At 39.3% G+C, this 27,627-nt stretch overlaps 1 protein-coding gene across 1 annotated transcript in view; it reads left to right on the top strand.

Moving 5' to 3' along the window:
* LOC140482319 (extended synaptotagmin-3-like) overlaps positions 1 to 27,627 on the top strand; it is a 142,103-nt gene that overhangs the window by 6,199 nt on the left and 108,277 nt on the right. Inside the window, exons 2-3 of the mRNA XM_072579600.1 lie at positions 12,319 to 12,360; positions 15,278 to 15,412. Of these exons, the coding sequence (XP_072435701.1) occupies positions 12,319 to 12,360; positions 15,278 to 15,412 (177 nt within the window). The remainder of the gene's footprint in view (positions 1 to 12,318; positions 12,361 to 15,277; positions 15,413 to 27,627) is intronic.

The raw sequence follows: 27,627 nt of genomic DNA, 5'->3' as shown, positions 1-27,627 counted from the left end.
GTTCACCAGTTCCATGGTGTACATTGAGTTCTGCCTAATCTTGCACATAATATGAAGAATAGTAATTTGTCAATTATTGAAAGATGTACCTTTTACATATACTTGAGTAAACTATATTTGTCTACTTAATTAAAAGAAATATGAATATTCATCTTCCTATGCCTTCAAAGGGTATAGAATATTATTCCTGGTTATCTTGTTTATTGCAGGAGTTACTTTATATTCCGTTAGCCAGCTGAGCATTCTGCTTAGTTTGACTAAGTTTTGCCACAAAAGACCATAAGAAGTGAAACTGGGAACAAGCCATTCCGCCCCTGAGCATGCTGCACCATTCAGTAGGATCACGACTGACTCAAAATTCCTCACGTCCACTTTCTTGCCCTTTCACTGTCAACCTTCATTCTCACATTAATCAAGAATCTATCCATCTAGCCTTAAATATCCACAAGGACTTTACTGCAGAGAGCTGTGGGGGGAAGAGTTCCAAAGACACTCAGCTGTCTTGAATTCCTGCTCATCAGACTCTTCAATTGATGCCCCTTGGTTCTGAGACTACATATTCTAGTCCTATACTCTTCCATGAAGGGAAACATCCTCTCTCTCAGTAATTACCTGTCAAGCCCTTTTAATGAATCCTAGATGTTTCAATAAGATCACCTTATTCTTCTTAACTCCAGTGAGTAGAGTCACAATCTGTTTAAGACTTTTGCTCCTAAGGCGATCCCTTCCTACGGGAGATCATCCTAGTGAATCTTCTCTGAACTGCCTCCAATGAAATGATATCTTTTCTTACGGGAACCAAAACTGCTGTCAGTACTCCTGTACACTCGACCCTTGTACTGCAACATCTCCGCTCTTATATTCCAAGTCCCCTGAAGTCAGGGTCAATTTTCTTTAAGCTTCCTGATTACCTGCTGCACCTCTGTGCTAGCTTTGTGTTTCATTCAAAAGGGCCTCTAAGTCCTTTTGTGTTGCAGCTTTCTGCAGTTTTTCTCCATTTAAATACTGCTCTGTTCCTTTGTTCTCTCATGCAAAATGAACAAAAGAAGTGAACCTTCAGTTTTTAAGCTTCAGTGTACATTGGACAGAACTCAATCTTGAAAAGAATATGAAGTATAGTACCTTGTCAAATATTGAATGATGTACCTTTTACATAGGTAAACAATTACTATAATAGTTTGACCATTTATTTATTTATTTATTTATTTGATTGTTCTGAAGATAATCATATACATTCAGCGAGTTGGCCTATAATAGCAAATTGAAGAATTTTTTGATCATTTTAATTGAGGTCTAAAGATTTGAGCATATTGAGAATCGCAAAAAGGAAAAAAAAACATTCAGACATACGACATTTAATGTATTCTACAGATAAGTTTGATTACAATGCAGAATACTGCAAAAGCTGTTCCTTTTTTCTGATTTATACTTCGCCATAAATTTATATGTGTAGTTAAAGATTGAATGAAAACAGTTTTTAAAGTGAATCATTCACGCCGAAGTGCATATTTGTAATTGCTATCTTAATTCCCCTGTTTGGTCTGTTAATTTAAAATGGAGAATCCACTCTGAATCTGAGCCAGTTATTAGATCTTTTAAAGACAAAATATGCATAATTACACAAAACAGTTTACATTAATAATTTAAAGTTGGATACGAACTGAACTGAAATGTCTAATCAAACATATAAATGAGGTCAAACTTTATAAATAAGTTTCCAAATTGAATGTTTTTGAAGTAGATAAATTGAATGGTTGATCAGTTTTGATTACAGGTTTCACTGAGATACACTTCAAACATTCCTCAGATATTTGAGTTACTATACATTGAGTTCTCAACTGGCTGAAATCATTCTTGAAAATATCAGCAATGCAATCTCGTTATTTTCATATTCCTTTTTTCTGGTAAATTCCGTCAATTGGAATAAATTCAAATGAAGATTTTTTTTTTAAATTGCTAAACAATGATCTGAGGAACTATTTTTGATATCAGAGTCCACTTTAGTGTTGCTGTGGCGAAGGAAGCAAGCAGTGCCTTCTTTCCTTCCTGAGAGTGCAAACCTCCCATTTTGCAAAATGGTTTCCTGTTACATGAAATTTCTTAAGTACATAATCTGTTTGTTTCAAGAGTTCCTTTCATCACTGTCTTGTTGTAATATTTCCCTTCCTGTCTTTTACTTCTCTCTAACTGCCAAGGGTTGTAAAGCAGGTATTTAGAATTGTTTCCATCAAGTAAATATGATTGGTATGTTAATACCTCATTTTAAGGAACCAAATCCAGGTCACCTAGTCCAGAAATCTAGGTTCAGTCAGTACATAAGACACCTCTGAAGCAAAACAGATGGTTCTCTAAGATTTAAATGTTAAAGTTTGTTGCTTCTGTTTTGTAATGCTAAAGTGGTGTTTCCAAGTTCTACATTTATTACAAAGTCCCATGTTATAAACATATTGTTCAGATTTCAAGCTGCTATTTTTGTCCCATTCATTGAACCTGTGAAATATTTGTTCAGTTTCACAACAAGGTAGGAGAGAAGAGAGAAAGCAGCCTCACCACATCAACACTTTTGTGAATTTGTAATCTAAGGTGTACTATTAGGCTGAAAGTACCTAATAGATTCTGTTCAGTTTGAATCAAAATTAAATACAAGAAGGCATGCAGTTTAATGTGAAGCAAACTGATTAGCTTTGTGTGTGTGTGTGTGTGTATACAAGTGAGTCATTGCCTTCTATCCATTGGGAACCTTGGCGCACTCTGAGCTCAATTCTCAGATCCTATGGCACCGGTGTAGCAAATCCCTAGCCTGATGGTGAAAAATCACAAGAGCAGGGTAAAGTATCTGATATTCACATTTAGAATAATATAAAGGTATGCACTGAATCCCCATTTCATAATGACTTCGGTACTTTTCCACTGCTCAAATATAATTGGGGACCAAGACCTCATGTAGATAGGTAAGCAAACAATTCCCACTGCCCTTCAAAGTCAAACAATTTCCCCCCAGTCAGTGTAGGCTGTTTTTGCATCAGGTCTGTTTTTATGTGCTTTTTTGTGCTACATCAGTTGATCATTGTCATGTCCAGTTCATAACGTCATAGAGACGTACAGCACGGAAACAGACCCTTCCGTCCAACTCGTCCACGCCGACCAGATATACCTATCTAATCTAGTCCCATTTGCCAAAACTTGGCCCATATCCCTCTAACCCTTCCTATGCATATACCCATCCAGATGCCTTTCAAATGCTGCAATTGTACCAGCCTCCACCACTTCCTCTGGCAGCTCACACGCACCACCCTCTGTGTGGAAAAAGTTGCCCCTTACGTCCCTTTTATATCTTTCCTCTCTCACCCTAAACATATGCCCTCTAGTCCCGGACTCCTCTGCCTGAAAGAAAAGCCTTTGTCTATTTATTCTATCCATGTCCCTCATGATTTTATGAACCTCCTAGAAGGTCATCCCTCAGCCTCCGATGCTCCAGGAAAACAAGCCTATTCAGCCTCTCCCTAGCTCAAATCCTCCAACCCTGGCAACATCCTTGTAAATCTTTTCTGGACCCTTTCAAGTTTCACCATATCCTTCCTACACATGGTGACAAGAAATGCACACAGTATTCTAAAAATGGCCTACCAATGTTCTGTACAACTGCAACATGACCTCCCAACTCCTATACTGGATACTCTGTCCACTAAAGGAAAGCATACCAAATGCCACCTTTACTGTCCTATCTATCTGTGACTCTACTTTCAAGGAACTATGAACCTGCACTCCAAGGTGTCCAGTTAACCTCTAATAATTAATCCTTAACAGTCTGGTTTGAAGATATCCTATTTAAACCTAACATTAAAAATAAGTACCAAAGAAATGCAAAATCCTGATAATTAAGATGTATTACTGAGTGTGTAAGGCAATGGGTTTTGCATTCTATTTAGAGATGAGGAAATTATTTTAATAATCAAAGCTGTTTGGTGCAGATGTTGAATGATTGATTGTGCTCAGGATAATAGACTTGCCTAACAAGTGAAGTCAGTCTGTTCTAGTATATTGACAGCAACCAGTCATAGGTTAACTCTGAGAAGGAACTTGGAACAGGACAGATGTTTGCAGATGATCACATCTACTCTGGAGTAAGGGGAAATTTTGTTTTGTGCTTTTTCAAAAAAAGTGATTTTCAGCTGGCTAGGGTAATTGAAGAGTCAATTCTTGCCATTTGTGGATCACAGATTTCTCTTTAAATAGACATTATTAAATCTTTAATTTTGATATTTGAGTGGACCAACAAACTTTGCAGTGGATCTAGACCATCTAGTGCAGGCCATTCTACTGCTAAATTAATGTATTGGAAAAACAGGCATAGGAAAGTCTTTACTTTTTTGTCAACTTATTGGGGAGAGTTATAACTCACCCCAATGTCCATTCTTCCTTAGGTGGGACTTCAACCTGGACCTCCTAGCACAAAAACTTTCTATCAAAATCAAGTAGCACATGGATGCATCAGTAGAATAATTGATCAAAGAGCTAAATGTTTGTTTATGTGACTTCCTGAATAAAATTTATGTATTTCACCTGTGTAGGTTTTCTCCAAGTTTAGTGTAATTCATTCATTTTTATCCATGTGTCATTTAGCAATTATATTTCACTGCTTTAACTCTGACAAACATTTGAATGGTTTGACCACATTAGAATGCATTCAAAATGCGAACCATCTTTCTATTTAATATTTCACTTGGATGTAATGTTCAGTCATCAATAATGTCTCTGATCACTCAAGTATATGCACTTGTCGTCCACCCTGATCTCTGCCACACCTTTTTTCTAAAGTGGAAAGCAGGCAGGTTTGAAAGTCTGTCGCCACCTATTATTTTCTTTTCTTCACCACCACCCAAAATAATTTATACACAATGCAGTAATCTTCCACTGAAGTAGAATTTATTTGTATATGAGCAGATGTGTGCCGTAATGTTAAAGAAGGACCAAAGGTCAACGAATTGATTTGAATTCAAAGTAGTAAGTGTTGGGGAAGCTCAGCAATTTTGACAGCATCTGTGAAAAGAGAAACCATTAATGTTTCAATTCCAATATGACAACTGTTCTTCAGATTCTGTGGTTCATAGCTGAACATGCAACAATCTAATGATGCAATGAAAATTACATGCTGCCACATTGTGAAGTACCAACCAATAATTTATACATGATGCATAAAAATCATAATATTTTATACAAAACAACATTGTTTGTTCCTAAAACGTTGGTACAAACTGGCTACCATTATTGGAAATAAGCTACAATTATAATGTTTGAGCATATTTAAAAAATTATAACCTACATAAATTTAGAGAATTTTGCTTTAATATTAATGAACATTTAGAACATTTAAGTATTGTAACTTATGTTCACAAAAAATATGAAGTATTTCATTGAAATCCAGACTTTAAATACTGATGTAAATGCAATTAAAATGATACATTCTACTCAATAGAACTGCACAGTTTTATTCAAACAATATGGTCTATTCAAGTATCCAATCTTATAAGCAATATAAATGTGAAACATGTGCTCAATTAAATTTTAATTAAGCAATTGAATTGTAGACAAATAGACTATACTAGAGCTATAAATGCTGCACCAACTATATGTTCTTGTAGTGTCCAATACTTTTGTTTATAGAAGCTTACACTAAGTTGGACAATGCAGTCAATTCATTATAGAAACAAAAAATTGCAGATGGCAGAAATATCAAATGAATTCATAACAATGAAACAGCTGGCCATTAATTTTATTCACAATTTTACGATGTGCAGGGAAGACCTAGTTTGGGCAGCAGGAGTTTGGGCAGGAAGGAAGCTTGTGAGTTGTCTTTCTTTTTCCTCGGGCAGGAATTGAAGAATTTAAAGCACTCCTATCCACATTGGGAATCCACCCTTTTGAACAGCATCCCATGGGTGGTCTCTCCATGCTTGGACTCTCCACCAAGACCCCCAGGCCTTTTCTCCTCTCACTGCCAGGAAACTCCTAATATAGTCTCAGTCCTAGAAATTGTTGGTATAGGACCTGAGACTGTAGACCTGCCAGCTGGTTAGATTGAGTGAGGAGCCGAAGCTCTGGCTGCAGTCAGTTACTGCTCCTGGGAGCATTAAATGTGTATGTGGCTTCTGTGATTTATTCAAGGAACCCTGTTCAGAGACACCATTGCATTGTTGTGTGCTAACCAATTACACAATGTCATCTTTATAATTTTGTCTGTTAAACTTGAATGTCCTCTTATGCTGAGTGATTCACATCAAGACAGTATAGACATGATATTGGTTATTTCAAGCTAATATTGACCCTACATTTTCTGGATTGCACTTTGCAGAAATGATGTAAAATTTGAATCCTCTCTACTGATCTTGCCAGTCAAATTTATATCAAAAAATCTAAAAATAAGATGTCTGCAGTTTCTCCTTGGCCTAAATCCGAATGTAAATCTGGACTAAACTCAGTGCAAATGGAGGGGCAGTTGTGACTTGGCTGCTTTCTTTGGCTGCAGGATCTCATTATCCATCTCTTACGTATTCTGTCCCATTTTGCCAACTTCATGAACTAGGCTATTGTCATTGAAAAGATTGTTCCAGTGGAGTTGCATGTGTATGGTGACTAATAGTCTCAGACTTTTAGAATCAGCATTATATTTAACCAATGAATATTTCATTTAGAAAACGCAGGGATATGCTGTAAAACCCAGAAAGTCAATTCAAAGTTTGGTAGAAGATTTGTAGCTCGGGTGCTCGTTGTTGTGGTTCTGTTCGCCGAGCTGGGAATTTGTCTTGCAAACGTTTCGTCCCCTGTCTAGGTGACATCCTCAGTGCTTGGGAGCCTCCTGTGAAGCACTTCTGTGCTGTTTCCTCCAGCATTTATAGTGGCCTGTCTCTGCCGCTTCCGGTTGTCAGTTCGAGCTGTCCGCTGTAGTGGCTGGTATATTGGGTCCAGGTCGATGTGTTTGTTGATGAGTCTGTGTATGAGTGCCATGCCTCTAGGAATTCCCTGGCTGTTCTGTTTGGCTTGCCCTAATGGCTGGGATGTCTCCATCACAGTATTTGTTTGAACTTAGTAACAATCTGGATGCTAAGGCATCCAGCAACAATGCTGCTATTAAGCAGAAGTTAAGTAACTAGTCACCTTTTTAAAGTTTTTTTCGCAGAAGTAAAATTCACATATTAAGTTTTACTTTAAATTTTATAGAGAACTAAATAAATAACATGAATATGCACATGGGAATAAAATGGAATCTTGAAATGTCAAGCCTTAAAACCTATTAAAAAGTGAATTATTTTATTATTGAGAAATTTGACATTCAGCAAATTGGAAGTTAGCTTTTCAGTATCAATGATGCCGTTCAGTAAGCTTAGTACTATACCATTATAAAGAAGGCTGTACTTCCTTCAACAATGTCACTTGTGTTTTCTAGTTTCTACAGAGAGGCAAGTAGTGTAAGAAGGCAAGCTTGTGTTAGTTGAATGACTTTAAGACTGGAATTCAAAATTCCAGTCTCTAGAGAAGTGTACAATTACTGGCCGCAACATCTGGATTTCCACATTCAAGAACACACATGCAAGATTTTTTTAAAGAAGTCATGATCATAAATGCTGACAAATTTATAATTATTACTACCACAAAATCTGAGCCACTGTTTTTGAATAAATCCAGGAAATTTAATATGAACTTGAATTTTGTACAAGGATGGAGCTTTTGTAAGTAATTGCTAAAGGGGTTTCGGTAGGTGTTTTGCAGCACATGATTCCGCAAATAAAATGCCCAAAGTCGCTTTCTTTGATTTGTAATTATGGCAAAGCATTCTGGAAAATTCTACTTTGGTATTTTTGCCCACAGTTCTTTATGGGCAACAAGGAAGTACGCTAGCTGAACACTTGCGTCCTCTGCATTAGTTTGGCAATTTAGTTGGTTCCTGAAAAATAGCCACAGCCTCTGTTTTGAACATTTGCAGGTAAATAGCATTGGAAGGGAAAAAGAATGCATTGCAGTGATTATAATCAGTCAGAGACATTGGTTTGAATCTTGCTGTGTTTGCAAAAATGCTGACCCGGACATTTTTGTGGCTCATAAACTGCACACCTGATCCATGTGTAGTTTCTCACACGTGTGCAAAATGAATGTGGGTTTGGAGGTGTTTTTAGGATCCAAAATTTCACATCTCCCTTCTTCTTCACCCAATGCTAGCTCATACCCTTCCGATCACCCGTACCATTCTATATTGCCATATGTCCTCTACTACTTATCAGATCACACATATCTCTGCATGCCACCTATATGCCTTAAGATCGTAACTGCTCATCCACTGTTCACTGTGTACAGCTCTCAAAATCCAATAACAATGGAACATAATACAAATTCCGAGAGAAAATGAACATCTCCCTGTTTAATAACTTCTATATCAATAATACTGAGAAATGCATTTGAGAAACAACATTTTGTAATCCTAATTAGCTTGTCAACAGATCAGGTCAAAGGGACAATTTGTTACTGCTACACTTTGAAATTTACGTTTGTTCACAAATGAATGTAACATCTGTTGCAGTGAAACCCATTAGAAATTGAACCTCGGTCTAACATTCCAAAAGGCAACAACTGCCCAAACATTGAATGACACTTCAGGAAGCAAAGATCAGAATATGTTCATTTCAATTTCAGAGTGCCTGTCAGTCCATGTAAAGGAACAGGTGGTTACTTTATCTTTTCCCCAGGTGCCAAACATCAGTGCCTAGATCTTTCAGTCTCCGGATGGTCAGAAATCAGATGTACCCAACAAGATATATTTCAGAACCCCTTCAAAGTCCTAATTCAGGGGAAATGTGGGAATTGGCCAAGAAGCTTAAATTTCTGATGGGCACTTACTGTGCCTGGACCCTCCTGAAAATGTTTCCAGCTCTGAGTTAGAATTCAAGACTTTGGAAAGTTCTGACTTCCTTTGCTATCTAGTTACCGTAGGGAAATATTAGGTTAATTAAAAACCAGTTCTAATTCCTGCGTAACTGTTCACTGAGCTTTTGCTTCCCATCCTGGCTCCTTGCCTTATCCTCACCGACTTCACCTAATGACATCACCTAACTACATTTGTGAGCTAACCTGATTGCCACCTTACCCAGCTACCCCTCATTCATTAATGTTACACATTTGGTAGTTCTCCATTGCATCTCAAAGTAGCTTATGTTGTAAACAGTTAATAAAATATGGCAGTGAAAGGGAGCATGATTTTCATGAAGATTCTGTGCTGATCTCTGCAAGAATTCTTGGACTTAGTAAGTTCTGTAGGATCCTATATCAGAAGATGAGCCTAAAACTTGGAGGTAAGTAACTTTGTCACTTGTTTGTTCCATGTTAAAATTAGGGATTCTGATGTAGAGCTCAAGACTTGGATGCAATTTTAATTTTAATCATTCAAAGTCATTTGAAGCAAATTAGAACAGATCACAGCAAAGTGTTGATGGACATTTTGGCACAATTTTCAATGCAGTATGGTCTAGCTATATTGGAAAAGCGCAGAGAGCTTGTGACTGAATATACAAAGTTGATCAATGTGAGGGTAGCTTTGCAGAAAGCTTTTGATAAAGTCCCACATTGGAGGTTAGTGAGCAAAATTAGGGCGCATGGTATTGGGGGCAATGTACTAACTTGGATTGAAAGTTGGTTGGCTGATATGAAACAGAAGTAATAAACGGTTCCATTTCAGAATGACAGGCAGCGACCAGTGTGGTACTGCAGGGATCAGTGCTGGGACCGCAGCTTTTTACAATATATGTTAATGATATAGAAGATGATGGTATTAGTAATAATATTAGCAAATTTGCTGATGATTCTAAGCTGGGTGGCAGGGTGAAATGTGAGGAGGATGTTAGGAGATTACAGGGTGACCTGGACAGGTTAGGTAAGTGGTCAGATGCAGTTTAATGTGGATAAATGTATGGTTATCCACTTTGGTGGCAAGAACAGGAAGGCAGATTACTACCTAAGTGGAATCAATTTAGGTAAAGGGGCAGTTCAAAGAGATCTGGGTGTTCTTGTACACCAGTCAATGAAGGTAAGCATGCAGGTACAGCAGGTAGTGAAGAAGGCTAATAGCATGCTGGCCTTCATAACAACAAGACGGATTGAGTATAGAAGCAAAGAGGTTCTTCTGCAGCTGTACAGGGCCCTGGTGAGACCACACCTGGAGTACTGTGTGCAGTTCTGGCCTCCAAATTTGAGGAAAGATATTCTGGCTATTGAGGGAGTGCAGCGTAGGTTCACGAGGTCAATTCCTGGAATGGTGGGACTACCTTACGCTGAAAGACTGGAGCAACTGGGCTTGTATACCCTTGAGTTTAGAAGACTGAGAGGGGATCTGATTGAGACATATAAGATTATTAAAGGATTGGATACTCTGTGGAGACAGGGAACATGTTTCTGCTGATGGGTGAGTGCCGAACCAGACGACACAGCTTAAAAATACTGGGTAGGCCATTTAGGACAGAGATGAGGAGAAACTTATTCACCCAGAGAGTGGTGACTGTGTGGAATGCTCTGCCCCAGAGGGCAGTGGAGGCCCAGTCTCTGGATTCATTTTAAGAAAGAGTTGGATAGCGCTCTCCAGGATAGTGGAATCAAGGGTTATGGCGATACGGCAGGAACCGGATACCGATTAAGGATGATCAGCCGTGATCCTATTGAATGGTGGTGCAGGCTCGAAGGGCAGATTGGCCTACTCCTGCACCTATTGTCTATTAAAAATGCATTGGTATTGCAATGCAACATCTGAGATGACTTTAAATAGTTCTTTCTAAACTAATCTTCTGAAATCTCTAGACCTTTCAACAGGCTTTTTTTTTCCCCCACAAAGCCTCAACCCCAGCCTGCTGGTGACACCTGATGAAAATTTGTGTGGGAGGAAATCTGATTTATGACCCCATTTTAAATGGGGAACAAGACCTCCATGAGTAGTCCAAGGATTTCTGACCCATAAAATGGCCACAAGCAAATGACTTTGGGTTGGGTTTGTAGAGGGAAATCAGAAAAAAAAAAATTTGGGCTCCAAAAAAATGTTGCATTACTTAACTGAAACATGATTAAATGTGGTTCAATCTAAAGAAATCTGAAATGCACTGTTGTGCATGATTGAAGTGATCCTCAGCAAAAGTGTTGATGTGGAATTTTGCTATCAGTGATCTACCTCCCTAATAAGTGACCAATTACGCCAATGGGATAGACTCTGAGGACCCCTGTGGAGCTGAAAATATACTTTTAATAGTCAAGCATGCTCTCACTTATGCCCGATTTTATAATGAAAGCACTCAAATCCATGAGTTCAGATCCAAGTTTTTACATCTCCTCAGATTATTCACTTTCAATATAAGAATTCCGATCTATATTAAAACCACAAATCCTTTCACAACCTCTTTAAATTAAGAACTAATTTGTGAACTCCCAAGCTAAAATAATTGTAGCTTTTGAAACTTTATCCAGACATTCATAACAATATTCCTTAGTTCTTTGCTGATATCTTCCCTATTGAAACTGCAACAACAGATGCCAACAATTTTTTCCTAATATACACCATGTGGTCTGTCAATCAAATAGTTCAGATTTAAAAAGAACCCTTTACTGACAGCTGTTGTCTCCTTTTTTTTTTCAGTATTTAGAATGGGTTATTTAAAAAATGTCAGATTGTTACTCCGATCTGTCTGTCATTAGCATTTTATGTCTATTAACTGTGGGTAAAATTCTTTGCAAAAGCCAAAGTGGTGTCTGTTTGAAATCAAAATTTAGTTCAAATGGTCCTGCCACATTCAAATTATCTACTTATTCCCATCCATCCTTTTTCCTGGCAACCAAAAATTGGATCTGACAAAATTAGTCGGAGCTCTGCATCTTGATCTGACCTACTACTTCTAAATGTCTGTGGACTAGAGAGGACTCTGTTAAAATCTGGGCCGCCTGGAAGGGTAGTGCTATGAGAGGACATAGGTGTCTTCTGGGATTAAACATTGATTTGAAATTTGTTCTTAGTTAACCATCAAGAATCAACAAAACCAATGTCATCAGGGTTACTTTAGCCAAATGTTTTAAGATCAGAGATATCGGCAATCAATAAAAAGTTATTCAGCCGTGTAGTTATGGCTAGAGTAGGAATATGGATCACCTGTGAGGGAGAAATTGAGAGTGGTGAAGAATCTGGATAGAAGTGCACACATGCTTGACTACTAATGGATTACCACTAAAATATGTTTCAAAATTGATTCTACTGGATTTCTGTGCATATTTTAAACTTTTTTTTTGCTCTTCCTTCAGGTTCATTTTCCAGATATTGAAAGAGTGGAATGGTTGAACAAGGTAAGCAGATTAAGACTTGAGATATAATTGTTTTTTCCAATTTCAAAGTTTTAAGACTGAGTCTTACCATTTCAGAAAATTGTTTGCAGTGAGATTTGTTGTCCATATTACCCCTATTTACAATTGGAACTATGCAATACTAATTCACTTCTGAAATGGTTTAGCTCTAATCTTAAAATGAATATATTTGATGCTAGGGGGAATAATTTCTCAGTATAAATCAAATTAATAATTTGAAAGCATTCAATTAGTCTTTTCCTTAAACTTCAAGGGCATAAAAGCCACATATATATAAACTACACTGATAATTTAACCTTTCTGAATCATATTGGACTGATATTTTTTTTGGCCCAATGCACCTTTTTCTGAGGTCTCATTAAGAAAAAATGCCAGAATTCAGTTGCCTTTGTTAATGTCTGCGCAACAATTTTTACTGATTTGCGCATGTGGTCATCTGAATCTTTTCACTCTTTCACAGACTTTCTTTTTCCTCACTGAATACCATCACCATCAATCTCCTCCACCACTAGTTCATAGTCACAAGAGTTGATCATCAAAAATCTATAGTGCAGCTTTCTCTAAGGCTCCTTTGATGACATCTACCATAGAAAAAGACAAAGGCAACAGATGTATAGGATCATCGCTACCTCTAACTTGTCTATTTTGCCATCCCCAAAGCCTACATGATCTTTACTTGTAAATAAAATGCTATTCTCCCAGAACTCCATCCCTTCTCTACTGCACAGACTATGACATTTCAAGGGAACAACTAAACGCATTCTCGGGGCAAATTAGCAATGGTTAATGATTGCTTACCTTTCCAATTATGTTCAAGCCCCTTTAGTGAGTAGTAAAAATTTTGATTTGTTTCACTTGGATCTAAAAGTGAATAGTCTCTCACACCTCCTATTTAACTTTGTCTGCTGTAATCTGCCTTCTGTAACGAACTGCTCCCTTTCTGTACAATTTTCTCTGTTTCTTAATATCTGCAAACTTGGGTACAATACTCTTCACTGGAGACCATCATGGCAAATCAGATTAGATTAATTTAGGATATTTGGTTAGTTGGACAGTTGGACCAAAGGATCTGTTTCCATGCTTTATATCTCCATAACTCTAAATGCTGCCAGCCCTCTGGAATTTCTTTGACATTTTCTGTGTTGTTTCAAAAATTTTGTCTAATTGATTTCTGGGATCCCCTCTGTCACACAGTTTTGTTTTTAACCTGTAACAGTTGTTACATTTCAAAATAATTAGTAGTATAAGTTATTTGTTTTGACAGATCTATAAATGGAAGATCGGTTTCTCCACTTAACTGTTTTAGGTCTGTCTCAAGATTGTCATGCAGGTCAGGAAGCATCCGAGCAGCAGGAGAATCGACATTTTGGGCATAAGCCCATCATCAGAAATATGCTCGAAACGTCGATTCTCCTACTCCTCTGATGCTGCCTGACCTTCTGTGCTTTTCCAGCACCACACTCTCGACTCTGATCTCCAGCATCTGCAGCCTTCACTTTCTCAAGCTTGTCATGACATGAAAACAGCCAAATCACATCAGCCTTTCTACTGTATTTGCTACGAAGTCTTGAAAGATTCTAAAAATTGACTACAAATGTTCCTAACTAGACTTTTGAGTAACCAATCCCAAATTCTGAGAATAATCAATTTTAGACTCCAGTTTTGTAGTTTAAATGAAAGTCTTACCAGTTTAACTTGCCAGATTATTTCAGTGGTTTTCATTATTCTATAGGCATAGATTGACATCTTTGGAAAATCAACTGAAAACATCAACCACCTTTTTAACTCACTCAGAGGAAGTTACTGATACCTAAACTTAATTTCTATTCTCTGAACTTCCATTGGCTGGTAACTGGGGTAACGGAGTTTTCCAATCTTGCATCAACAGGCAAACTCCTCATCCTAGAAAACCGTCCACAACCCTGTTCAAATCTCTGACGACTCCCTCCCTGACTGTCTCCCCGTGAGATCTCAGTTACCATACAGTCTCACCCAGAATTTCTGGCACCAGTTCCCTAGTACTGACCTCATTGATGCCAAACATCGACAATCTGGTTAAATGTACTATTGTCCTCATTAAAACATCTGGAGAACCATTTGATCATGATCTGACGTGCAAGTAAGTTCCAGGCCCAGCCAGTCAAATAAACTTCAGTTTGTGTGTTCTTTTTTTTAAAACATAAGCTTCTACCCACAGGTTATTTTCAGCTCTCAGTTCACAGCTCCAAACCAAAATTGATAAAAGGATAAAATAAAAGTAAAGTAATGAAAAATCAGCTAGGCCTCTAACAAGATCTTGAGCGTGTGCAAATAAAGTTCCACGATGAACACCCCTTCCACTAACGTTTGCTTGAGTTGAAACAGCCTGTGCCATCACTAGCTGCAGTCTTAAAAAGGTCTACTTTTCCCACTTCAAAGATCACTGCCTCTTTAAAACTGAGATCCCTTCTCTGATCTTCCACTCCCTGGCCACCATCTACCTTCAGCTTTTGTCAGACGATCTTTCCATCCACATCTCAATGAAGTCTCGAGCTTCTTGGACTTCTCTGTTTCTGCTTGCAGAAATAGAGGTATTTCTGAATTTCTAAGCCAAGATATCTATCACAAGAGAAAATTTGGCAGAAAGCCACCTTTTACCAATCATTTGGCATATCTTCTTTGTCTGAATAATAGGCAGTATGCTCCTCTGAGCACATTTAATATAAAGTAAGAACTGAGAGAGGATGGATTTTCTGAACACTTATTAACAATAGTGATGCTCATTACTGGTTGAATTGATTAATTGGAAATACTTATCGTAAATTTTCAGTGATTTAAGTTTGGGTGTTCAGTGTTCCACATTGCATATGTATCAATGCCTGTCTCTCTGCATTTCTAATATTATAACTTCTTTACCTAGATTGTTAAGCAAGCCTGGCCATATTTCGGGATGTATTTGGAGAAATTCTTTAAAGACAACATTGAACCTTCGATATGTAGATCAAATGTTTGCCTGAAAACCTTCAACTTTGCAAAACTTAATTTTGGAGAAAAGGTGAGAACATTCATCTTCATGATGGATTTGATTTCCCTCTAACTGTTGTTTTCAAAAAAAAGCTGTTCAGATGAGTTACTTTCAGAGGAGTCTAATTAACAAAACTGTTGACCGCGACTGCAATATAATTTTATTTTGGAATTGCGTTCCTGTCTTCTTTCAGTCTGTATTTAGATTTTATTTTGTGTACATACAGCATACCTTGCTAACTTGCTGTTTATACTGAGAAGCTGGTACATGGTCAGGAGTAAAATCCAAATAAAATTGGTTTGCTTTATATTTCTGTGAGTGCAAACGTTAATCTGTCAAATACATGGTCCATTAGTGCAGTGATAGTGATAGCTCTTATTAATGATGAATGTTCAAATTCAAATGTTTTGTTAAGCTTGCTACTGTAAATTTTTAAATTTTTCTGATTGCTGTTTTCAAATAAATCTTTGGACAGATTTTTCTCATTTTTATGCAAGGTGTTAGGTGGATACTAACATACCCAATTGTAGGATAGTTCACTCAATCACTTGCCAATCAGCTTGTTAAAACTGCTAGGAAAATGGGTATGTCTCAACTAGCACAGGACTTGACAGTGATGTCCCAGACAACTAGAATTCGTAACCTGTGAGCCCTAACATGCCCCAGCCTTAATAGTTAGTGGGAATTTGAGAAACAAATTTGTATGGGGATCTGTTATTTATAACAATAATAGAGTGGTTATGTTAAGGGATTTTAACTTTGCAAATATAGATGGGACTGCAATATTCTTAAGGGTTTAGATGGAGAGGAATTTGTTACATATGTACAAGAACACTTTCTGTTTCAGTATTTGGATTTTCCTACTCTTGGGAAATAAGGCAGGGCAAGTGACTGAGATGTCAGTGGGGGAGCACTGTGACCATACTTCCAGTAGTTTTAAAATAATGGAAAAGGATCTAAATGTTAACGTTCTAAATTGGAGGAAGGCCAGTTTTAACAGTATTAGGCAAAAAATTTCAAAAGTTGGTTGGAGGTGGATGTTTTCAGGTAAAGGGACATTTGGAAAATGAGATGCCATCAAAAATAAGGTAACAAGGGTCCAGAGATAGTTTGTCCCTGTTAGGGTGAAAGGCAGGCTGGTCGGTGTAGGGTATGCTGAACAATTGAAGAAATTGAGATTTTGTGAGTCCTTAGAGTATAAAGTATAGGCGTACACTTAAGAGAGAAATCAGGAGGGCAAAAAGGGAACAAGAGAAAGATAGCTTAGGGAAATAGGGTTAAGGAGCATCCAAACAGTTTTTATAAATACATTTTAAAGACAAAAGAGTAACTAGGGAGAGAATAGGGCCCCTCAAAGATCAGCAAGGCAGCCTATGTGTGGAACTGCAGGAGATGGGGGAAGATACTAAATGAGTATTTTGCATCTGTGTTTACTGTGGAGAAGGGCATGATTAGATTCCCTACAGTGTGGAAACAGGCCCTTCGGCCCAACCAGTCCACACCGACCCTCTGAAGAGTAACCCACACAGACCCACTTCCTTCTGACTAATTGATCTAACACTATGGGCAATTTAGCATGGCCAATTCACCTGACCGGCACATCTTTGGACTGTGGGAGGAAACCGGAGCACCCGGAGGAAACCCACGCAGACACAGGGAGAATGTGCAAACTCCGCACAGACAGTCATCCGAGGCTGGAATCGAACCTGGGACCCTGGCGCTGTGAGGCAGCAGTACTAACCACTGAATCACCGTGCCGCCCTAAAGATTTTTTAAAAATCAAAACAAATGCTTCTTCACTTGGCTTGAGTGGACTTCTTAAAATATTTTACCTAATTATTATTAATGGATAAATTTAAATTTGAGAGGTAATATGATTTTGATTAGATTCCCTACAGTGCGGAAACAAGCCCTTCAGCCCAACCAGTCCACACCGACCCTCCAAAGAGTAACCCACCCATTCCCATTCCCCTCTGACTAATGCACCTAGCACTATGGGCAATTTAGCATGGCCAATTCACCTAACCTGCACATCTTTGGACTGTGGGAGGAAACCGGAGCACCCGGAGGAAACCCTCGCAGACACTGGGAGAATGTGCAAACTCCACACAGACCGTTGCCCTAGGCTGGAATCGAACCTGGGACCCTGGTGCTGTGAGGCAGCAGTGCTAACCTTGTTTCACTAAATTAATGTTTGTGGTATCAACTTCATAATTTGATTAAGACAGGCTGAATAATCCATTTGGCAATTTTATTACCTCAATTTTTTTCTAAAGCATTTTACAGTGAAAATGCAGTTCAAATAGTTGTTTTACTCTGTTTACTTCTCTGTTCCATTGACATTCCTAAACTTAATTTCTATTCTTTGAACTTCCACTATCTGATAATGGGAGGTTAGGCAGGGAACTTTCAAATCTTCATGATGTCATGTCCACAGCCAAACTCCTCTTCTCCTCTTCCATGGATGCTGCCTGACCTGCTGTGATATCCAGCACTTTTTGTTTTTAGTATAGATTTCAGCAACCAAAGTAAATTGTTCCTATATTTCACGAAGGCTTCTTTGGCAGCAGCTGCAAGCTACTTTTCTAATTTACATTATTTTTTGCATCTTGGATCCCTCCATTCTAACACCTCCATGAATCACACCTCTAGTCACCGGGGCAGGTATGTGATATAGGTTTGAAACCATGGAATTCACTACCCTAAAGTGCGATGGATGCTGGCACGGTGAGTAAATTTGAGGACTGAGACAGATTTTTAATTGGTAATGGGTTGAAGGGTTTTGGAGAGAAGGCAAGAAAATGGGGTTGAGGAGCATATCAGCCTAATCGAATGGCAGAGCAGACTCCATGGGGTAAATGGCCTAATTTTGCTCCTATATCTTATAAAGTTATGAAACAGGTACAAAAGGGCCAATGTTTGCCTGAAGGATATTTGATCTACTATTGGATTAGACTACTTTACATACAAGAAACTACAGAAAGTTGTGTGCACAGCCCAGACCGTCATGGAAGCCAACTGCTGTCCTATAAAATGGGCCCTATTTTAAATGTTTAAAATGAATAAGCTGCTGGTTGACACCCGTGAGCAGGTAACAATGACCAGATTTTTCTGTGTACTCCATGCACCATGCCTAATCAAAACAACAGGCCTAATGGAAAAGAAATCCACTCCAATGTACATCAGTTATGATTAGCTCAAATAACTGCTGTCACACTCAAACATGTATGTCAGCCAAGGAATTTGTCACGCCTAACTTAAGAGGATGATCTGTGGACATCTTCTATTAGATTGGCATGATACAAGATTGGCAATGCCTATGATTTCCTCCTGTTGGAAGTTTTCACTTTCCCTTATTCATATTTTTCTAGAATTTGGACTAAACCTGGAGTTCGATCTAGAACTTGCCCTAATGAAAGTAGTAGTAAAATCTTCGAAATTTACAATCCTTTCTAAATTCATGAGTACAATGTTTGTTCTATTTGATTTATTGTAGTCACATGTACCTAACCACAATGAAAAGCTTTGTTGGCGAGTAGTGTGGGTAGATCATAGCAGACAAGGACCTACTGGTCATAGGGTGTTTAGGCAGAGTGAGGAATAAAAGGTTACAGCCGCACAGGAAATGTGCAAAGCACGATCAATATTAGCAAGATCAACATTATTTGAGGCAGAAAGATTTATTCAGCAGTCAAATAAAAACAGGAAAGAGGCTGTTCTTGAGCCTGTTGGTACATGTGTTCAAGCTCCTATCTTCTTCCTGATGGAAGAGCACATTACTGGGGTGGGAGGCATCTTTGATGTTGGCAGCCTTTCTGCGGCAATGAGAAGTCTAAATGGAGCCCTTGGGATGGGAGGCTGGCTTCCGTGATGGTCTGGACTGTGTACACAACTTTTTGTAGTTTCTTACTGTCCTGGACAGAGCAGTTGCTGTACCAGGCCGTTACAGAATGCATCTGTAGAAGTTGGTGAGGGTTGTCATGGACATGCTGAATTTCCTGAGCCACATGAGGAAGAAGAGATATATTGTGCCTTCTTGACTGTTGCATCTACATGGGAAGCCCAGGACAGATTGTTGGTTATTGTCACTCCTTGGAACTTGACACTCTCTGCCTTCTCTACCTTAGCTCTGATGTAGAGAGGCATGTGTCCCCAAACTTTCTCCCTGAAGTCAGTGATCTGTTCTTTTGTTTTGCTGACATTGTAGGAGCGATTATACCATGACACCAAGCCCTCTATCTCCTTCCTGCATTCTGACTCATCATTATTTGATGTCCATCCTGCCACAGTGGTGTTGTCAGCAAACCTATAGATGGCGATCACACAGAATTTGGCTACATAGTCGTGGTGTGTAAGGAATACAGTTGGGGACTGAGAACACATCTTTCTGGGGAACTAGTGTTGAGGATTATCGCGGAGGAGGTGCTGTTGTCTATCTTCAGTGATTGCAGTGTGTGGGTCAGGAGCTGAGGATCCATTTGCAGAGGGCGGAGCCAAGACCTGGGTCTTGAGATTAGGCTGGTAGGAATTATGGTGTTCAAGGTAGAACTAGTTGGTGAATAGGAGTCTAATGTATGTGTCTGTATTATCCAGATGTTCCAGAGATGATTGCAGGACTAGGGAAATGACATCTGTTGTGGACCTGTTATGTCAGTTGGCAACTTGCAGGGGATCGAGGCAGGCTGGGAGGCTAGAGTTGATGTGGGCCATGACCATCCTCTCAAAGTACTTCATAATTCTGGAGGTCCAAGCCATCAGGCAGTAGACATTAAGACAGATTTCAAATGATTTCTTTGATACTGGAATGATGGTGGCGGTCTGAAGTGGGTGGGGTCTTTGGATTGTGGCAAGAAGAGGTTGAAGATGTCAATGAGTACCTCCACCAGCTGGTCTGCACTAGATCGAAGTGTCTGGTTGGGGACTCCAATTGGGGCCTGTCGCTTTCCTAGGATTGGCTGCCAGGAAGACTGATCTAATGTCTGCAGGAGTGACAGAGGGAGCAGGTGCGTCTGGGGCTGTCGGGGCAGGTGACACTGCGCCACAGCATTCTGCCAGAACCGAGCATAGAAAGCTTTGAGCGTATCAGGGAGGAATGTATTTTAAATGTATGCAAGTATTGAAAGTATGACCGCAGCTTTGGGCCCTGTATCTAGGGAAGAATGTGCTGGCTTTGGAAGGGGTCCATACAAAGTTCACAAGAATGGTCCTGGGGATGAAGGGCTTGTCATAATAGGAGTGAGGAATCGGGGTCTGAATTTGATGGAGTTTAGAAGGATAAGAGAGGACCTTACAGAATACTAAGAGGCCTGGATGAAGAGGATGTGGAGAAGATGTTTCTTCTCATAGGAGAGACTAATACCCAAGAAGACAGCCTCAGAATGAAGGGAAGACTCTACAGAACTGAGATAAGGAGGAATTTCTTCAGGAAGATGGTGGTGAATCTGTGGAACTTAACCTCCACAGCCTTCTATGGCAATAAGTCATTGAGTGTAATTAAGGCAGAGGTAGATCGGTTCTTTATTATAGGGATCAATGAAAAGGCAGGAGAATGGGGTTGAGAAACACATCAACCATAATCGAATGATGGAGCAGATTTGGTGTACCAGATGGCCTAATTCAGCTCCTATATCTTATGGTCTACTAACCTTTTCCTGTTTTCTGCTATATTCTTTGTTCTTTTTAGCCTGAATTGCTATATCCAACAACTTCTTGAGATCATGTGGAAACAGATTAAAAACATTGTGTTAGTGAATTCCACAGTCTTACCTTTCTCTCTGGGTGAAGAAATCTTTCCCATCTCCGTCCTAAATGGTTTACCCCATATCCTTTAAACTGTGTGTGGCCTCACCAAGGTCCTATATCATTACAGCAAGACATCTCTGCTCCTCAACTTGAATCTTCCCTCTATAAAAGCCAACTTAACTTTTTGGCTTTTGTACCGCTTGCCTCACCTGCATGATTAGCTCCCAGTAAATAGTCGACAGGGGCACCCCAGATCTCATTACACATTCCCTCCCTCAATTTTTTTATGATTCAGATTATCTGTTTTCTTTTTTGGTCCCAAAATGAATGACCTCTCATTTACCTAAATTATAGAATTCCTACAGTGTAGTAGCTGGCTGTTCGGCCCATCAAGTCCACACCAACCAACTGAGCATCCTACCCATACACACGCCGCCCGACCCAATCCCTGTAAACTTGCGTCCCCCATGTCTAACCCACATAGCCTGCACATTCCCAGTCACAATGGGCAATTGAGCATGGCCAATCCACCTAAGCTGCAGATCTTTGGACTGTGGGAGGAAACTGGAGGAAACCCACGCAGGCACGGGGAGAGCTTGTGAACTCTATAGACCGTTGTTTAAGGCTAGAATTGAAGCTGGGTCCCTGGCACTGAGGTAATATGTCTAACTAGTGAGTCACCATGCGATCCCTGTATATCTATCAAGCATTTTTCCCACTCAGCTTGTCAAAATCACACTGGAGCATCTCTACCTCCTCCTCACAGCTCACCCTTCCACACAGCTTTATATCACCTGCAAATATGGAGATATTACATGTACTTTCCTCATCTTCACAATATGTTAATGGTTTAGGTGTCCTGGCACAGATCCTGTAGTACCCCACTAGTCACTGCATGCTGTTCAGAGAAAAAAGTTTATTTCTACTCCTTGTATCCTGTCTACCAATTAGTTTTCTATTTATCTGAATGCACTACCCTCCAATCCCAGGTGCACTAATTTCAAGTTTTCTGAAAGTTCAAATAAACACCAGCCACTGGCTCTCCCTGTTCAATTCGACAAGTTACATTCCTAGAGAATTCCAATAGATTCCTCAGGCATGATTTCCCTAATTTGGGTCCTGCTTCCACACCAAAACCAAAAATTCAACGCTGTAATTTTCCCATATTTTTCAAAGTGTATGGGCATATTAGTTAGATGGCAATTAATGCACTACCCCACTTATAATAACTCTCTGAATTGCCCACCAATAAGCTTACTCAGAGCTTCTAGGAAAGTGTAAGGGTGTGTATCGCCTTATCATAGATATTGACACAGGCTAGCTGGATCACTAGGAGCTGCAGCTTATCAGAATCTGGCAGCTTCCAGGTCCTGAAGTCTGCAGTTTCAAACCTACTTATTATGTGATCCGATGGTAACAATAATTTGCTTTATTGTGGAGAGAAGTGCCTCTGCAATATGGCTTTCAGAGGTCACCTCCTTCAGACTGATCTGCAGCCCTAATTGCCCTCAGGTCAGGTTTATTGGAGAACCCTCTGCCTCCCTGATAAACATAGTTGGAGGGTTGCCATGGTTTCAAAATCAGCAAAGTACTTGCCTCCCCAGCCAGTGAGAAATGCAAGTATTCAGGGAGGTGAAACTAAAAGTGCTGAAGTGGCCAATAAGGCCTTAATTGCTGGCAAGTTGAGAAATTCAGAGTTGCTTTCCCAGCATTTAATTGCGGAGGTAGCAAGAAGGAAGTGAGTTTCTCTCCAGAGTTAACTTGCCCAATTACTTTCCCCAACTAGGAGCCTTCCTCATCTCCGCCACCCACAGCTACCCCCTCACCTCCATCCACACACCACCTGTCACCTCCATCCAAGGCCCCAAAGGATCTTTTCATATCCAGCACCGATTTTCCTGCACATCCACCCACCTCATCTATTGCATCTGTTGCTCTCTGTCATCTCCTCCTCTACATCAGGGAGACAAAACGCCAGTTTTTGGAGAGTTTCAGGGAACATTTCTGGGATAAATCCACCCAACAATCCCACTACCCTGTGGCTAATCACTTCAATCCCCCCTCCCACTCCATCAAGGACATGCAAGTCCTGGGCCACCTCTACTGCCAAATCCAAGCCACCCAACGCGTGGAGGAAGAACACCTTCTCTCCTACCTTGGGACCCTTCAACCACACAACATCAATATCAACTTCACTAGTTTTAAAATCTTTGGTCCCATACCTCATCCCAGATCCAACCCTCCAACTCAGCACTGGCCTCTTGACCTGTCCATCCTCCTTCTCACCTATAGACTCCACCCACCCCAACCACCTATGACAATCACCCCCTACCTGCATCTATCTATCGCCTTCTCAGCCCCACCCACACCCTCCTAATTAACTCTCCTCAACCACCCAACAGCATTCCTGATGAATGGCCTCTACCTGAAACATTGCCTTTCCTTCTGGGATGCTGCCTGACCTGCTGTGCTTTTCTAGCACCACATTTTCAACAATTACATTCCCCTAGTTACCATTTCTCCCTCCACCTCCAGAAGGAGGAAAACCACACTGTTAAGTGTTTGACACATCAGTCTATTAATGTGTTTTAGGTTCATTAATATCTGCATACATAGATATTTTGAGATCTCTCTCTCTCTCTCTCTCTCTCTCTCTCTCTCTCTCTCTCTCTCTCTCACTAGTATATGCACACCCACATTTATACATAACATAGCGTTTGAATAACCTTAACTTGGTTTTTTGGACTTCAATGCTTTTATTTCTTATTTCAATTTCAGTTTAGATTCTTATTGGTTAGTTCCTTCTCCTCTTCCCCCAGAGTTCTTCTAAATTCTAAGAAAAGTTGTTGCAGTGTGGCCTTTCTGACCTCTGACTACTGACGCAGAAACCCAAATATCACTGGAACTTTGCCAACTGTGTTTGAGGCTCTAGTTTTGAAATGAATTTTAATTTCATTTCTTCATTTATTTTTATTTTAAATAGTAATCTTGTTAATTCTTTGTAATTGATATACAGTGGCCTCACAGTAAGCTTTTTGAACCCAAATGGAACAATCCAGTATATTGAGTTCATCAGTTAAAGAGCATCCAACTTTTGATTGCTTGAGGACAGCGATTTCCTTGTACTTACAAGTTAATTAGTATGGAATAGGTGAATGGCTTTGCAATGGAATAAAGCATTGAAAATGTCATGTCCTTTACTGACCATTCATTGAAATGGTAACTGTTCCTTTTTATAGTCTGAGTCTCCAATTCAGTAAAATTTCTGACATGTAGTCTGTGCTGTAAACATCTTTTACATTGCATGAAATTTGCTAACTGAATCAAAGATACTTCATGACAAAACCTGTGGGCATGATATTGCGCTGAAACAGTGTATTGGTAGACAGCAGCACCAAATGCTACCGAACTTTACAAAAAAAAACTCCTACTTTTTAACATTGCAGAAGATTACAAGATTCTCTTTTGCAGAAGATTTCTAGATACTCCATCCAAAGAAATTGCACTCTGTAAACCACCTCCGCATCCCACATTGCAACATCTAATTGCTGCTTAAATGATTTTTAAGGTTTTCTCTTCTGTCTGTCCATTTGGAAAGCTATTGTAAATATTAATCTCTGCCTGCAGAAGAACCTCACTGATATCAGCACCAGTTTTACCTTTGACAAATTCAACAGTCTTGCTTTTGTACTACTTCCAGCTGCTTCAGTTTATAATAGGATTGTATTATCATTTTCCATGCCATTTATTATTTTGTATACCTCTGAGATCACGAGAATATTTAATATTGTTTGCATTAGGTTGAACCAGAGTGACCTTTGTACATGAATCACAAAGCTAACAAGCAGGTTCAACAAGTAATTTAAAAAGGGTAAAAACAATGACTGCAGATGCTGGAAACCAGATTCTGGATTAGTGGTGCTGGAAGAGCACAGCAGTTCAGGCAGTATCCGAGGAGCAGTAAAATCAACGTTTCGGGCAAAAGCCCTTCATCAGGACTGAGATCACTAGAATGTTTAATATTGTTTGCATTAGGTTGGACCAGAGTGACCTTTGTCCTGATGAAGAGCTTTTGCCCGAAACATCGATTTTTTTTTTTCTACTTCTCGGATGCTGCCTGACCTGCTGTGCTTTTCCAGCACCATTCTAATCTAGACTCTGATTTCCAGCATCAGCAGTCCTCACTTTTTGCCTTATGGGATCTTCTCAGAGGAGAGATTGGATAAATTAGACTTCTAATTCCTCTATTCCAGGGAATATAGGTGATCTAATTTAAAAATATAAAGTTCTTAAGGGGCTTGTCACATTAGATGTATCGGGTGGGGGTGGTGGAGATGTTTCTCCTACTGGGGAATTTTGAACATGGTGCCTGAGTAAATGGTTAATCACTGAGGACTAAGGTGAGAAATTTCTACAGTCAGTTGTGAATCCTTGAAATTCTCCTCCCGACGAGCTGTGGATACTTAGTCATTGGATTTAATCACAACCAATGCCCATTTGATTTTGGGATATTGAGGGATAGAAGGATGGTGCAGAAAGATATTTTTTACGCAAGAGGTCAGCCTTTATCCTATTGAATGGTGTGGCATGCTCAAGGGTTCAAATGACTTTCTCCAGTTTCTATTTCTCCTGTACTTACGAATGCCTCCTTTCTCTTGTCTTTCCACAACTCTAATCTTCAATACCAGGGATCAGGATTTTTTATGCACTCCCTCAAATGCTTGGTAACCAGAATTCAAGTTCTAGCCTAATGAGAACACTGTACTGTTTAATCAGTAACTTCTGGCCTACTTTGTGCTGTTTTGACTAGTTCAGCCTTATTCTGGCTTTAATTACAGCCCTACATCGACTGGACGTGTTGAGCATTTGAGTCTATGATGACTCCCAAGTGTCTCTCAATTTCATCCTTCGTTATATTAATTATTTTATGTAAAATATATTCTCCAATGCTATTTCATAGCCAGTTTTGAGTCCATTCTTCTTTATTTATTCTGTCCCTTTTTATTGTTTGCGAAGCTAAGCTAGTTACTTAAAACCAAGTCCCAGTGTGATCCCCGCTTTGTGTCACTCTGGGAAGGATCACCTCATCTGCAACTGTGGGCCTTCACAGACCAGAAGTGGGCCTTTACCCTGGATGAAGGGCCAGGGGATAGTGATCTGCTGAGAACTGTCAGTAAGTCAGGGACCAGCAGCTCCACTGAACAGAAGTATCACCACGAAAGGTGCTGAGTCAGCACCCATCTGAGACATAGGATTGATGCTGGATCACAGTTGACTTGCGTGTCAGTGGGGGAAAGGGGCTGGTACAGGGACAGGGTATCTTAGTGTTGTTCCTCATTCCTGATGATGGATTCTGGGTTTTTGGTTGTGCTATCTGCATGTTGAGCTTCCTCCGCTGTCCAGTTGAGAAAGCCAAACACAGATCCTCCTGCCATGGATTTAATTAAGGTGAAATAATACTTCCCACATGATTAAATGTCCTCCATGGCACAAAAGTTCATCATTTCAGGAGGACAGAAAATTCCAACCCAATCGCTAATACATTTAGCTACAGTTCTGGACCTACAACTGAGCAGTGCAGTACATTGGATAACTGCTACACTAATCTGACTCATCTAAGTGGTAAAATTGTTTTCTTCCAATCAGCCAGTTTTCTTGCCTATGCCAATGTTTGCTTTGAATCTTTAGTGAAGATTTTTATTAATTATTTTGTTATAAATTTATAACTTAAATAGGAACAGCGATAGTTCACTTAATCCTGCTCTGAAATTTAGTTAGATCATGGCTGATGTTCACCTCAATCTGATTGCTCCAATGAAGAGTCACTGGACTCAAAGCATTGACTCTCTTTCTCCCCACATGCTACCCACACCCATCCTGAGTTTCACCAGCAATTTCTGATTTAGTTTCGGATTTTGAGCGAGTGCAGTTCTTTGTTTCATTTTTCCATTTACTTAGTTTTGGTTTTATCAGACTTACCACAGTTGACTTGGAATGACATTTCCTCAAAGAAATCAAGGCTGCTTGTCTAGCAGAATATTCCATGTTTAAAACTCTTATATTTTTATTTATATATATAATTCCTCATAATCAATTTGTATGTACACATTGCAATCCTAAATACAGAGCTAGAATTTTTATAAAAGATAAATTTCCAATTGACCTAAGCAAAGGTATTACATAAGAGTTCATGCTTTAAGACTTTTACTGTAACAGTTTAAAATGAATATAGCCTAAATGTTACTTAGTGGACAATTAATACATCAACTACAGAAAATATATTCTTCTTTAACTTTACACAATACACCACAATCTCAAACCCGATACGACAATTTTATATATTACACATATTTGGCAAGTTTGCTTTGTCGAGCTCAATAATGGCCTTTTAAATAAAATTCCGATCACTAAATTTTCAAAGTGAAATCAAAAATTCTTCAAGCAGCAAAGTGTCCCTGATAATTCACTAGCTTCTAACTATTATGGTGTAAAAGGATGCGGAC

The sequence above is a fragment of the Chiloscyllium punctatum genome, chromosome 10 (assembly GCF_047496795.1).
Source record: "Chiloscyllium punctatum isolate Juve2018m chromosome 10, sChiPun1.3, whole genome shotgun sequence".
Taxonomy (NCBI): domain Eukaryota; kingdom Metazoa; phylum Chordata; class Chondrichthyes; order Orectolobiformes; family Hemiscylliidae; genus Chiloscyllium; species Chiloscyllium punctatum.
Note: the sequence above shows the minus strand (reverse complement) of the source record. Positions and strands in the feature narration are given on the sequence as shown.